Source organism: Monodon monoceros, unplaced genomic scaffold (genome assembly GCF_005190385.1).
Source record: "Monodon monoceros isolate NGI ecotype Baffin Bay Population unplaced genomic scaffold, NGI_Narwhal_1 Super_Scaffold_1, whole genome shotgun sequence".
NCBI lineage: Eukaryota > Metazoa > Chordata > Mammalia > Artiodactyla > Monodontidae > Monodon > Monodon monoceros.
The window spans coordinates 81075730-81090464 of record NW_021703765.1 but is presented as its reverse complement, the minus strand read 5'-3'; the positions used below and the strand labels follow the sequence as shown (position 1 = coordinate 81090464).

Sequence of the window (14735 nt, the reverse complement as noted above, 5' to 3'; positions counted from 1 at the left end):
ACTGAGTCACAGCTAGCACTTTAGAACATATGCTGGCTTGACCTTTAACCTCGAGGTGCACATGTAAAAGGAAGCTTGGTTGTTCGGCCTGTTGCAATGCGCCTCGTAAACTCCAAGACATAAATTAAAAAACAAAATCAATGATGATGTTAAGCTCCTGGCCATCACCATAACCTCTTGGCGACTCGAGTGGTTTCTAGGCTTGTGGAATTCATGGAACGGTGCGTTTTTTAATTGGGAGGTTCTAAAATGAACATAAAGACTTGTCCTTTGAACTGAATAAAGTTAGCTTTATGGAAAAGTCTCTGCATTGTCCTCTTTTTTCTCTCTCTGTCACTGACCAGGAAAAGCATCTTCAGAGCTCGGCATGCGCATTTCCTGAATTTCTGAGTTTCTGCCACCACCGAAAATTGAGAAAGCGCAAAGCCAGCCCAGGTCATGCTGGCAGAGCCACCTCTTGGGTTTGGTGCTGTGCCCATGTCAGCGCCAGGAACCCACACAGTCGGCCCCTAACAGGAATAACTGTCCAGGTGTATAAGCTGCACCCAGTGAGATCCCGTGTGTCACAGGCTCTGCAGAATGTCCTGAACAGGCGCACACTTTCCCTCCCACTGAAATTAAACTGTATCTCATTTTTACATGGCTTGATAGTTTTCTGGCCTTTTTATTTGCAAGCTTCCCAAAGGCATGCATGAACTAGCTCTCCTTCCTCCTCTGCCTTATTCCCATGCCAGTCAGAGAAGTATTTCCAAGTCCTCTCATGTCACTAATACAAAATACACTACCTAATTGCAGGGGGTGTCAGACCAGAGACTGGGTGAGATTACCACTGATTCTCAACTAGAGAGAACGCTTTCTTAAAGGGCCACCTCAGATTACTAGAGGGAGGCCTTCCCTGGGTGCTGGTATTATAGCAGGGAACAGACAGAAAGCCCTTCTTCTCATGGAGCTTACATTCTAGTCCTGTAAGAAAGAGCAGCAAATGACCTCATTTTAGGTAGTGATAAATGCTCTAAAGACGCAAGACGGGATGGGGTGATGATAATGACAGAATAAAGTCCAGTTGAAGTGTTCTTGCGGTGCAGAGAGCAGCCACGGCGGGCTCCACAGTGGTGTAGCTGCGAGCCAGGGAGCGCTTGGGGATGGCTCTCCGTGTCGGAGCACCGACAGCAGCCAGTACGTAGTTCTAGGCACAGCTGTAAACGCTTTAAATCTGCGCCGCCCAATGTGGCCGCCCCTAGCCACGTGGGACAACGTAAATTTGAATTAAGTCAATTCAAAGTAAATAAAAAGAAAATTTCCTTTTCTCATACACACCAGCTACATACCAGGGGCTCAGTGTGTCATGAGCTTCACTGGACAGCAGAGAAGAGAATATTTCTACCACTGCAGGAAGTTCTATTGGATAGCGCCTCCTTATTTTTTATTTTTATTTTTATTTTTTTGCCACGTGGGATGTGGGATCTTAGTTCCCTGACCAGGGATCAGACCTGTATCCCCTGCATTGTAAGCACGGAGTCTTAACCACTGGACCGCCGGGGAAGTCCCGGATAGCGCCTCTTTAGATCAACTCATTTAATCTTCACAACAACTCCAGTAAAGTAGGTACTATTTTCCCATTTGGCAGTTTTCCCATTTGGGCAGTTATACATAACTCGCCCAAAGGTGCGTCGTTAATAAGTGGCAGGGCTAGGAATCAAACTGCAGCACCCTGGCTCCGGATCCAGAGCCCGGGGGTTCATCCCTACCTGCTGCATCGCTCTGGCTCATCCTTGAGTACAGCTCATCTCTGCAGCTTACTTCCAGCTGGACTGCAGCCGATGGAGATAGTTACCCCTTGGTAAAGTCTTGTCACTGGATGCTTTAAGATTCAGCTAAGAGAAATTCTGAGCCAAGGGTTAGATCTTTCCTAATAAAAGTGTAGACCTACGTTAGCACAATTTCTCCCTCCTTAAAAAGAAATGGGAAGAGGGAGCTACAAAGCACCAGGAGGATACCCAGTTTGTGTGTGATCTCCGTAAGGCTCTTCTGAGCTCTCTATGCCTCAGTACATAAGGTTGGGAAGATAGCAAGTGCCTGTCTCAGAGCTGTTGGATTTGATGAGAAGGCACGGAAAGCACTCAGCACAGTACCGAGCACATGGTACGCTAGGTAAGTGGCAACTCTTGTCACTGTCAGCATCGTCACTACTGCTGCATTCTGTAGCGGCCACACCGGGACGGAACGTTCCACAGGGTACAGAGAGCACCCAGAACTGACACCTTCTCCCAGAGCTGTCATGAGACCTTCTGGTTCCAAACTCCACACGTCTGGAGGCAGAGGAGGTGCCAGCCTTTGGAAACAGATTTGCATGTGGCTCATGTACCTCATGTACACTTAGGCAAAGGTCTTACTCCTCTGAGCCTTAGTTCCGTAAAAAATGGGTATCGTATACATATAGCTGATTCACTTTGTTAAACAGCAGAAATTAACACACCATTGTAAAGCAATTATACTCCAATAAAGATGTTTTAAAAATATGGGTATCGTACCTCTCTTGTGTGATTGTTTCAAGAATTAGGTGGTTACCTATGAGCCTGGCACAGACACTTGGTAAATAATAGCCGTAATGTCGAATGTGAATGATTTTCAGCTTTTCACAATTAAAAAAAATGCCTTTGAGTATGGTCTAAGTGCCTTAGACCAACCCAGAGGCTGTGTCAGGGTAGAGTGGGGGAGATGGAACAGGTCTATCTATCACCAACACCATCTCCATCAGCAAGCTCACTTTAAACTGCGGTGGTCACACCCTAGAAAAGCAGGGTAAAGCCAGCGGAAAAGCATAGATGTTTCGCTGAGATGGAAGCTGCTTCACACCCTCCCACACAACCAGCAAGAAACCGTGTGATCTGAGGTGACCATCCTGCCCATTATGAAAAATGGGAGGAGAAACAAATTCCACTGGCTCCCAACTACCTGATAGACACCACCAGAACTGGATCAACCAGAAGAAGCTGAAACACCCAGCCTCAGGATTTTGGACTTCAAATGGAAAATCTGGGCACTCTAAACCAAAATTGCCAAGTTCCAAAAATACGGATACATCGTCTGCTTATTATTAAAAGTATCTAAATTAAAGTGGGCCCCGAAAGAGTTTCATGATTATAATTAATCCCATTGTGGGAGTATGAGGTCAAATACGAGAGGAAGACAAAACAAAGGCTGTCATACAAATGGAAAACGCGACAGAAGTGCAAAAGAAAAATAGTGTCAAGGACAGGAAGAGTGAGAAAATACTGAATTGCATCCCCTTCTTTGAAAATTCCAAATGAATATAAAATGCCGTGATGGTTTTCTTTCCCCAATTTCTTCTGCTGTCCTCCCACAGCTGACAGGTAATCTGTGAAAGACAATTGCCCTCCCTCTTATTTTACCTTTATTTGTTTTTAGTTATTTCTACTGGCTAATGTACTAATGGCTCGTTTATCTAATATGATCCAAATTTGGCTGCAAAGACAAACCCTAAATTACCTGCACAGCACCTGCATACCTTGCCTCATTCTCACTCTTGTCAGCTTCATCTGGATCTCAGTATTGCTTGTTTGTTTTAAATGCCAGACCCTGTTAATAGAGCAGTATTCTGTGGGGAGGTTTTCTCCTCCCCTGGAACTCAATGCGTGACTTACTAAAGAAGTGGAGTATAGGATTCTGGGAATTCTCCTGGCCCCTGACACAATAAAAGAATCATTGTGAGTAGAGAGAACTTTATGGGAGTCACCCTAAATGTCATCAGTAAACGTGCCTCATTTATTCTACACGGCACAGGAAGCTCACAGAAAGGAAACTTTTAAAGATGTGGATAATGTATTTCGGGACTGTCAGAGCAGTAGATGGGCAACCGAGAGGCCAAGCATCCTTAGGCGGAAATGCTGCAGCCATCAAAAACGTTCTAGGAAGCGAAGATCCAGGTAAATGCCTTTTTAAAAGAATAGGTTTGTCTTCTTCTAAAAATATTTGTACTCCAGCTGTTATTCCATAGGGAAAAAAGTCCCATAAAAATATTTTATCCCTGATCACCAGAGGGTATGTAATTACTAAAACTGAATGCTTGGCCCTGGTTCCTTTAGTCGCTGAATTGACTACCGTTGGACTGTTTTAATGATTTCAAAGCTCTCTACTATCCTTCTTCTGTCAACTTGTCTGAAATAACTCGTGTGGGTCCCTTTTGTAGAAGGGCAAGTCGGGAGGTGTCTTGTTTTTGCTTGATTGCCTAGCCAAATTGTAATGCTGTCCAAGATGACATGGCTGGAACCGGGCAGAGTCCTTTCCAGAATAGCATGAGGATAAAGTCTCTTTTCTCTATCAGTGATCATCTTAGATGCTTAGTGAGAGTTTAGCTAAATATGTTGTATTAGCACTAATGAAACAACCGACTAGTTTACTTTAGTATAAGTAATAAAGGAAAAGTATGGCTAAATTAAAGTGTATAGAGCTTTGGTTAACAATACCTTTCTTTCCGGGGACTTCTCTGGCAGTGATTTAAGACTCCATGCTCCCAATGCAGGGGACACGGGTTCGATCCCTGGCCCTGGCTGGGGAACTAAGATCCAGCATGCTGCACGGTGCGGCCAATAATAATAATAATAATACCTTTCCTTCTTTTTGGGGCCTAATTAGTCAGGCGCACAAAATGGATAAAAGAAGCCCCTATCAGTTAAATCAACTGAAATGGTTCATCCGTTTGGCAAACCATAGAGAGAGAGATTTTTAAAGCAAGTGCACACATCTCAGCCTCGGAAATACAGTTTAGGGTAGTGATTGTCAAGCGCTAAGACTTGAGAAGTAGCTCCTATTTCGTCAGTGTAAGAGGATGGTTTGGCATTTGGGTCACCATACCTTTTCGTCATCAACCAGCAGACAATTAAAATCTGCAGTAATCACAGTCAGCTGTAGAAATGGAAACACTAATCAGATATGACCTGCTAATTTTCCTTTCCATTTAAAGGCAGATATCACTCGGTAGAGCTATTTGTGTGGGAAGTCTTGAGATTTTATATGTCCCTAAATTATTGGCTCAGGATCATCTTGGTAAAGGACAAGGTTGTCAGGAGCTCACAAATGGCATCTCTCTTTAGTTGCAAATGTTTCCTGCCCTCGCTTCTGAAATGAGGCGATTTGGGTGATCCCGGGCCGGGGGCGGGGGGCAGGGGGCAGGGCAGTCAGCTGGAGGCTGCCCAGGAAGGGCAGGAGGGGGATGCAGGGAGAGCAGGAAGGGCCAAGTGGCGCCACCACAGACCCGCCGGCCACCTGGCCACCCCCTGCCCTAGAAGCAACTTCCCTTGAAACAGGAAGTGCTGAGCCGACTGTGTGATGACGTGATGCCCGGGATGGCAGCCCCTCACAGCCAGGAGATGGGGTGCTGGTGCGCCTCCTGGGGTGGGGTCTGCCACAGGGCATGAGCATTCTGGCCATGAAGTCGCCCAGTTTTCTGGGAGGCCCTGGGCACTCCCAGAAGGTACTGTGTGATTTCAGGCCGTGGGAGTGCATGTGTTTCTCTACCTGGCCACGGCCCACTCGGAGGCACTTTTAGACAACCTGAAACACAGACTTGCTTTCTTCCTGAGACGTTTACACACAGAGGGACCGAGCCCCTACCAGTGTACAGACACGTGACATGGTTTTTAAATAGAAGTCAAATAGAAACTCTTAAAGTATGAGATAATCAGACTGCAGAGAAACACGGTTCATAAATCCATCACGTACGCCTCCAGTGACTGCAGCCTTCCCAGACAACCACATATCGCGTTTCCCTGTCTAATTGCTGATGCCTCTAATCACATCTATTACAACTTTAATGTTAGGCTGTACATTCTTTCAGAAGGAAATGGCTGTCAGTGTCTAAAGAATTGTGATGAGCCTTGTATTTTATGACGGATAATGTCAGAGAATTACAGGAATGTACAATGCATGGGGGTGGGGAGGTGCTCGAGGGCTCGTCATGATCATTTTCTGCATATCTCGGAGACACTAAACTGTTGCTTTTATAAAAATTGCCTTCCCGTTAATTCTTCGTGGTTCTGGTAAAGCATCCCAAGACTACCCTGGAACAACATCATTAAAACACATGATACCACTTTGCTAGTGGGTAGTTAGTGGTTACGTTTTGTAAGAGAAACTGCTTTATAGTTTTTTCTGGCTATAAAGTAATATATTTTCATCATTAAAGAAGCTTTAGGTAGTACCAAAATAGAATTTTTTTAAAGTAAAAATCACCCACAATCCACCATCTAGAGATAAATGCTTTTAATGTTTCATTGTGTATACTTCTAGAATTTTCTCTACTTGTATCTACAAAAATATGATATATACAGCTTTTAATATACTCTTTTGAGTTAACCTATTATAGATGTATTTCCTTGTCAATAAATATAGATCCACATTATCATTTTTAATGATATCATAGTTCAGATGTGCCACGCTAACTCCTCACTGGCAGACATTCAGATTACTCTGTGAGGTGGTTATCTTGCAAAAGATGCTTTTCTTCTTTTGGCTTCTACTGGCGTTCTCCTCTTTTAGCTTTTAGAGACCAACTATTAAAAGGTGATGTGCACTGCCCACCCAGACAGAGAACAGGACCGCAGAAAGCATCTCCATCCGAAGTTCCCACATTTGGACGAGTGCAAATTTAGTTCAGTTACCACTTTATCGCAGCAGACCAGACACATGCTAAGTGTTTTATCTAAGATAGCTCATTTCATCCCCCCAGTCACTGTGTCTTGTAGGTACTGTTATTGTTCCTCATGTTATGGGAGAAGAAGGTGAGGGCACAGAGAGGCTGCAGCTCGAACGTGGCTGAGTCCGAACCGGAGCCCAGGATCCTGACTCCTGTGCTAAGCTCTTGACCCGCCTATTGTATTAGTTTTAAAAATATCCCAATTGCTTAAGAATGAGTAATAAACAAGATTTTTTGTCACTTCAAAAAAATAATTGCATCTTTTGCTTTCAACGTTTTTTTACTTCCACTTTTTAATGGTGTTCATTCTTTTTACCAGAATGTTTTTGGAGTGATTGTTGAGTGCTTACGCTTCCTTGAAATGCTGTCCTTTTTCTTAGGGTCCTAACTCTTTGGGATTCTCAAATAACTTACCAGCTGAACTTCTTAAATACATGTGCAAGTAGAAATAACAGGGTCATGCAACTTAAAACAGTTTCTTTGTCCAGGATTGTTGTGAATTCAGAATAACATCAGGCTTCATTTTTCAGAGATGGTAAGTTTCCTTTCCTACAAGCAGGTATTTTAGATTGAGAGTTGATGGCCTAATTAGCCATCCACCTTTTTTTAGCTTCTTGTAGAGTACTATAGATTGATTCAACGTAGGAAGTAGGTTTTACTGTCCCTTAGGGTGTCTGATTCTGCCTGACTCTCTTTATTCGCTTCCCTGAATGGCTCCTCTCCAGTGAAAATGGAAAAGGCCAGCAGAAAATGCTTGTGTTTGCTTTTATGTTGCCCTCTTTGGAAGTAACTGGAATCCTTTGCTAGCTCATTTCCACACTTAGATGATGTTCAGGAAATACCCTAGTGTGGGAATAAGTAAACAATATTTATATATTGATCAATATTTACATAAAATAATATAGGTAACAATTATTGAGCACTTACTACATGCCAGACACCATAAGTGATTGCATTTAGCACGTAACCCTTTAAGTTAGATATTACGATGGTTTAGGTGACAAGATAGGGTTCAGATTTAACCCCAAACACTCTAGCACCTCAAGACTTCGGCCATTCTGCTCTTTTTTTTTATCCCGTTGTGCTAGGCAAATCTTCTTTGGGCCACAGGTTCTTGATCTTGAAATAAAGAGGTGTTGGAATAGTTGATTTTGAAGGTCTCTGCCACCCTCAACATTTCCTGAGGCCACGAATCCACTTAGGACATCACCTCCCTGCTGGGAACCATCTCTTCTCCTCTTACATTTAATCACTACACTTGCCTTTGTCCTCTGGCCAACCTTCATTTACTCCGTGACAGTGCTTCAGCCAGAGGACACCAGAGCCACACAGACAGTTCCCACAAAACAGCCACAGAGGTCTTTGCGCGCAAGACGCTTGCCGGGTCCCAGGCCCTGCCGAGCACGCGCAGAGGCAGTGGGACGCCAGTCATTCTGACGGTTCACGGCCTGAGAACCAGACGTGAATGGGTTATAACTTATTCATGACTAGGATCTAAAATAGCTTGTTATAACTAATTCACAGCACCACGTGAGTACTGGGTGTACTATTTTTTTTTTCAGATTCTAAAATTATTACCCTATTTCCACAAGCTTTGTGTTGAGAGAATAGATAAGTCTACTTTTGATTGCCCAGGAACAAAGAAGTGTCCCATTTTTAAATGGTGAGACCTTTTCCTATCAAAGATATTCCATTTCTTTTAGCCTAAGAAATGTGGTCCAGGGATACTTTAAAACATTGCTTCTGGCGTATGAAGAAATTACAGGATGAGGTCATGTCCGGATCAGTGCTGCTGCAGTGCTTTTTGATGAACGTCACGTAATTCTTGTTGAGACCTCCAGTCGGTACCATCGGGGAGCCGCATAAAAGTAACTGAAGCCCGTACGTCATTCAGGAGTTCAGACACGAAGGAAGAATGGGGGCTCATTAGGCGGGGGGAGGTGGGGGCGGGAGGTGGTTTGCCAAGAGCCGTGCGGATTGTGGGAACCAGTGTGCAGAGGCCCCGTGCTGGGGCTGCGGCAGACGCCAGGGGTGAGAGGGCAGCAGTGTAGGTGGTATGGAGTGAGGCCGGGGCAGGGGTGGGCAGCTGAGCAGGCAGGGCCACTGGGAACGTGGGGCTTGGCCCCAAGAGCATCGGAGGGACGAGGCAGCGGGAACTAAGATCCCGCATGCGCATGGCGTGGCCAAAAAAAAAAAAAAAAAGCAAGACTTGTTGGTGAGTCTTTCTGCCGTACTGGGTGGTCGGCAGGGCCTTCCTGGTCGCTGACTGTCCCACCCGGAGCATAGGGAGGGCGGGTCCCACCTCCTTGAGCGGTGCAGCTCCAGGCTCGCCCCGCGCTGCGCTGGGGGAACGCTGCAGCCCTTCCCGCCGAGAGGCTGCTGCAGTGGACTGCGCACATCCCCCCCCCCCCAGCTTCAGAGCGCTGGAGATCGTGTGCATGCTCTGTGGAGAGCATCTGGATTCCTGCCTGAAGGTGAAGTCCACCCCCGCCCTCCAGATTCTCACCCACAGGATCTGAGGGCTAGGAGCAGCCTCGGGGCTCAGATGCAGCATCTCTTGATTTATGTTTTCACTTGTGGGTAGGACGTTCCTGTTTTTCCTTGGGTGTTTGTGAGAACAAACGACGTAAGTGATGGGGAAGCATTTTGTGCTCGCGCAAGCGGAGATGGTCCATAAATAAGATCACGATGTCATCATTTATACATTAATGCCCCCAAAGGGAGGAAAGGACATTACTTTGAATTGGGTTGAGAACTGGACGTGAGCTACTGACAGGCAATTTGTCCTCATGCGGATACAGAGCAGACCCAGTGAGGTCGGGGTCCTCACGTCTCTCTGAGAACCGTCATTAAAAGCATGTTGTCACCACGAGGTGATGTTAGTATCCCTGCCCGCTCCGGGAAGCCGTCTCGGCCAGGTGCCAACCTCTATAGAACTTGGCCCTTTTCAAGTGTTAACCTTCTGACCATATAGAGGGAACAGTAAATTCACAGAAATTTAATGTCTAGTGAATTTGCCACGGGAAAAAACATGGATGTGGCCTAACCTCCGAGTCACGATCAAGGTAACCTGCCCCACGGGTGGTCTTGCTTTGAGATGCCCACGCCCTTTGCTTCTGCCAGGGTTCCACGGGAGGAAGCGGGCAGAGTGGGGCTTGCCCTCTGGCTGCCGCCGTGGACGGAACCCCATCCTCCACAGTGAGGGCTGCATCTCCGGGGAGAGAAGAGGGCCCGTGTCCAGACCACGCTGCCTCTGACCGAGCAAATCACTGTAAAATTGCCGATGGCTCCTGATGACGCTGAGACACGAAATGGGATTGCCTCGAGACAAGAAGCTGCAGTACAGAGAGCCCACAACATGTAGTATATGCCCTTTTGACGGGGAAAGTGCAGTGTTTTGTCAGCCACGCTGTATGGCTGTCGCCCTGCACTACTGGCTGACACACGGCTGAGAGGGCCTGAGTGCCTTTTACTCAAGCAGGAAGCGTCATTCATCTGCGGCAGACGCCTGCACCTTACCTTCATCCATCACGCTGACCCTTTCAGGGAGGGGTCGTGAATGCTCCTTCACGAGCCAGAGATTCTGAGTCAAGCCTCCCAGGACGAACTCCGTCCCTTCCTCCATATTATCTGCATCTCTCAGCTGTGTCTCCTTGGCCTGAACAGGATGCTTCTGTAGCTTCATTCACGTCAGCTTCTGGGAAGGACTGAGTCGTTGCAGTGATTCCATGTCATCAGTAACTAATGAGAAGGCATTAAACCATCACCTTGTTTTAAGCAGCAGCAACTCCCTGTCCTCAGCAAGTCAGTGATACTACGTACCCTTCTGAGCTGATGAGAAAATACTGTAGTAGTCTGGATCCCATCTGGAGGTGTGACTTGTTTCCTCGGACCTAAGTGGACCTGTCTCGTGCATGTATATCCAACAACCAGAGGAGGCCCCACACAGATGGCATCTCCTCCTCCGGGCCTTTTAAGTCAGCATATAGAGTGTGGAAGAAGAGAGACCAGCCTCCAAATGGAATATCACGGGGCTGAAAAACCCTTGTCCTCTGGTTGTCAGGGCTCCAAACGGAGCCGTCAAAGCTCACTTGCCGGCTTTGCACATTATATAATCGCGCTCCTCTATTCACCTCATGTTCCTTCTTCCCCAGACTGCCTGCCCAGGCTAATGGGAAGCTTCAAGGGCACGCTTTTATTTCTGTAGTTATGACGGTGAATTAATGAATTACAGATTTAGTGCCATTCAAGTCGCCGACTCGCCAAGGCAGTTAGAATGTGAATACTTATTTAAATCATATTAAATTTGTTACAAATAAAATTTAATACCAAACTGTGATGGGACTGGGGTGCCTGCTGAGGCCACATTTCCCCTCCCCTCGCTGCCCCCCACGGTAGGTCACAGAACACATGTTTATTTCTGGTCTCGGCGACACCTCATTTTGTGCCATCAGTGCCGGACGAAACCGTTTTGCAGTTTTAGCACATCATGCTTTCTCTGTGCAAGGCATGCCTGTAAGTTAAGCCAGAAGCTCGTGGAAGCAAAGGCTTTTCAGCCCTGAGGGCCTCAAGCTCCCCTGGTGCCGCGCCCACGCTGGACAACCCGGCGCTGGGGCCCACTGGGTTAGCAGGTGCTGGCGGTGGGCCTCCTGGGCGCCAGGCACCGTGCAAGGGCCCGGGGTACAGCGGGGACCGAGCCTGCAGTCTGCACGTGGAGGCGCAAGACCGCTAACTAGTTGTGGGCAGGCCGTGAAGGCTTGGAGTGCGTGACCTCGCCCGGCCCGGGGGCCTGGGCTTCCGGGAGGAAGTGAACTCGGGCCGAGAAGTAAAGGACACGCAGACGTCGGCTCACGGGAACGGTGGGCCCAAGGGAGGACCCGAGAGGAGCACTCCGGGCAGAGGAGCCCAAGACAAGGCCCCGGGGTGCGGAGGCGAGGCCCAGCCAAGGCCCTGGAGGCTCACCGAGCAGCTGAGCACAGAGGGCACAGGGCCAGGCCCGGGCCCATGTGGACCAGCCTCACTCAGAGCCGTGGGAGCCCTCGAAGATTCTGTGAAAATCACTCTGCTACGATGTGGGGACGGAATCGAGGCGGCGAGAGAGGACAGAGGGAGGATTCCGCAGCGATTCAGGTGAGGGTGGTGTGGCTTAGGTGTAGAGACGGAGAAAAGCAAGTGGACTTGAGAACTGTTTTCCAAGTAGGGTCACCAAGACGCAGCGGTGGACGCTCCAGGCCGCTGGGCAGCGAGGGGGCAACTGTACACCCGGCTCGTTCTTCACCCTTCCAGACCCACTAAGTTCTGGATCAAATGTAAATTGTTCTTTCTCGTCAATGGCAAACCCCTAAAACACAGGCTCTGCTTTCTCCATTAGCCACCAGGAGCGCAGATTTGGGTCCATCCTTTTAAAGAGGAGAACAAGGCATCTCCTCCGGCGTTGCCACTTGCGAAGCCCATCGTAGCGCCTAGGAGTTGATGTTCCCGGTGAGACAACGGAATTGATGCCAGAGTGACCGACTCAGGTCTGCTGAGCAGAAGGAAACATGGGCGTCTCTACCGGAAGCTCCAGAAGCGGTCCTGCATCTGCCTCCGTTCGATGTCGAGGCTGTCCAGCTTTCGGACACTCTGCAGCCCTTCACGGATCACGCCCCGGACTTGCCTTGTTCCGGGCTGGCTCCTTTGTTAGGTCAGCGTCCTCCTCCCAAGGCCACACGCTGACCACACAGGGTCAGGATCTCAGGCACCGTGGGGCTCCAGTTAGAATTAGTGTCTGGCCCGGCAGCCCCATACAAGGAACTTGTGGCTACAGCAGGGAGACAATTCGGGGGCGGAAACCTTCCTCGCTCCTGCGGAAAGGCTGCTCTCAGCTCCCCTGAGGAAGGCTCTGGTGGATGGAAACTCAGCTCTGGCATGGCCTGCAGCCAGCTTTTAGGTAGAGCTCAAGGCCTGGGGAAATCTGATCTTCCTTGCATAGAAATGATCCTGTATTTACTCAACCAGTTCCCTCTTGCTGGATTTTGAGTTGTCTCCGGTCTTTTCTGACTGTGAACTGCACTGTAATGACCGTCCTCCTATAGCTACACCTTCTCACACAGAGGCCATCATTTCCCCCTGGTGGATTCCTAGAAGTGGAACCGCTAAGTCAGACGGAAGATAAATTCTAAGGCTCCAGATACACTTTGCCAGATCGCCTCCGGTAATAGGTGCAGTGAACACTCCCACCCAAAACTGCGCTGTTTCTTCTTAGTCACAGCTGTCTCTCGCCAGCTTCTCCCCTGACAGGCGTGTCCCTTCCAGGACGTGTCCGTGTGCACCCTTCGCCCAGGCTTTGTCCGGCACATTCTCTGTCCTTCTCTGCACTCCCTCACTTTCCCTTCCTCCTTCAGCCTCCTCGTGTGAATGAAAACGCGTGTCCTGGGTTCCAGGTGCGCGCCGTTCTTCGCTCCAGAGCTGGGGTGTAAATATCTGTAAGCTGCGGGGCTCACAGGTGACAGACAGTGCTTGGTGTCGCCCGGCGTGTTGCCACCTCCAGAGCGGACCCTCGTGCCACCCTCCACAGACCCGCTCACCGGAAGCCCTCTGAGGGGTGGTATTTCCTTTGGGGGCGCTCGTTGGCCCAGCAGATTAGGAAAAAGGCACCCGAGGCTCTGTATTCACAGGAATAATTTATAGGCAGATAATCCACATTTCATCCTCAGCCTGTTTCAGTGCCGTGCAAGGCGTCTTGAATTACTGGGCTAGCTTTTACAGAATGGCCAACCGACTTCGCCACATTTCTCGAGTTACAGCGAAGACCCTGAGCGAGTGGCTGGTGATGGAGGATGGAAGCAGGCGGCGGGGGCGGGAGGTGGCAGATGGCAGGGTCTGGGTCCGGCCTCCAGACGCCTGCAGCCACCACGTGGCCCCGTGAGATGGTTCTCAGGAAATTCCCGAGGAAAGAAGGACTTGGGGGGCTCTCAACTCTGTGAGGTCCCGGGGCTTCCCTCCGAAACGCCACGCTTGTCGTCCTCCTCCTGGCCTGCCAGCTCTAGGTTCCACTTCCCCGCGCCCGCTTCTCCTGAGCGGAGGCAGCAGTGCTTCACCTCCTCAGGGAAGTCTGTCAAGGGAGATTTTGCTCTCAGTCTGCTGAAGTCGGGTAGCCCATGGAGAGCCTAGGATTTGGAATCAGGGAGCCGTCTGCATCCGGAGCGGGGCCTCACACTGCCCTCCAGCCCGCAGAGCCAGGGAGGGCAGGCCCAGGCGGCGTCCTCTTCCAGCCCGCCACCCCGAGACCCTCGTTGTCGGGGACAGCCACCAGGCCCTGTGTCCCCCGCAGGTCATCTGGATGCCAGCATGGCGACCGCAAACCTGGAGAACCAGTTGCACAGCGCGCAGAAGAACCTCTTGTTCCTTCAGCGGGAGCACGCCAGCACGCTCAAGGGGCTGCACGCTGAGATCAGGCGGCTGCAGCAACACTGCACAGGTACGGGGGCCCCAGCGAGCTCCGGGGACCAGGGCGGGGGGCAGTCCCAGGCCTGCCAGGGCTGTAGAGCAAAGCAGGACCTGTCATCGAGGTCACCTCGCACTGGCTGGCCCAAAAGCTGTGCGGGGTGAGTGAGGAGGGGGCCTTCTTCTTCTCTCTCTCTGGTTAACCCTGTCATCTCTGGGGTCCATTTGAATGCGTCACCTCATCCTCTCTGCCAAGGCCACACGCACGCGCGTAAAGCTGTGAAGCCGGTTCTCAGCTTACTGAGGACCTGAAGGATCCAGGTGCAGTGGTTAGAAGTTACCATGCGTCTTGGAACCAGTGACCAGAGTGTACTACACAGAGCAAGCTGCCTGCTAACTGTGGGTGCCGGAGCGCGTGAGAGGGAAAAGAAGGGCCCCCGAACCCGAGTAAGGACAGCGGCCACTGATAATCGCTCTTCTCGCTCTTGCCTCTAATGCTGTTCGGGCAGGACTCGCAGGCCGATCGTGCGTTTTCAGGGTTTGCCTCTAATGCTGTTCGGGCAGGACTCGCAGGCCGATCGTGCGTTTTCAGGGT

General features: G+C 49.4%; 1 protein-coding gene across 2 annotated transcripts in view; it reads left to right on the top strand.

Moving 5' to 3' along the window:
- CCDC92 (coiled-coil domain containing 92) overlaps positions 1-14735 on the top strand; it is a 29884-nt gene that overhangs the window by 11632 nt on the left and 3517 nt on the right. The window contains exon 2 of one of the 2 annotated variants that reach the window (XM_029224228.1): positions 14028-14174. In XM_029224228.1, coding sequence (XP_029080061.1) covers positions 14045-14174 — 130 coding nt within the window. In that variant the 5' untranslated portion in view covers positions 14028-14044. Of the gene's footprint in view, positions 1-13860; positions 14175-14735 lie in introns of those variants that run through there. The other variant, XM_029224235.1, reaches the window with a different exon arrangement.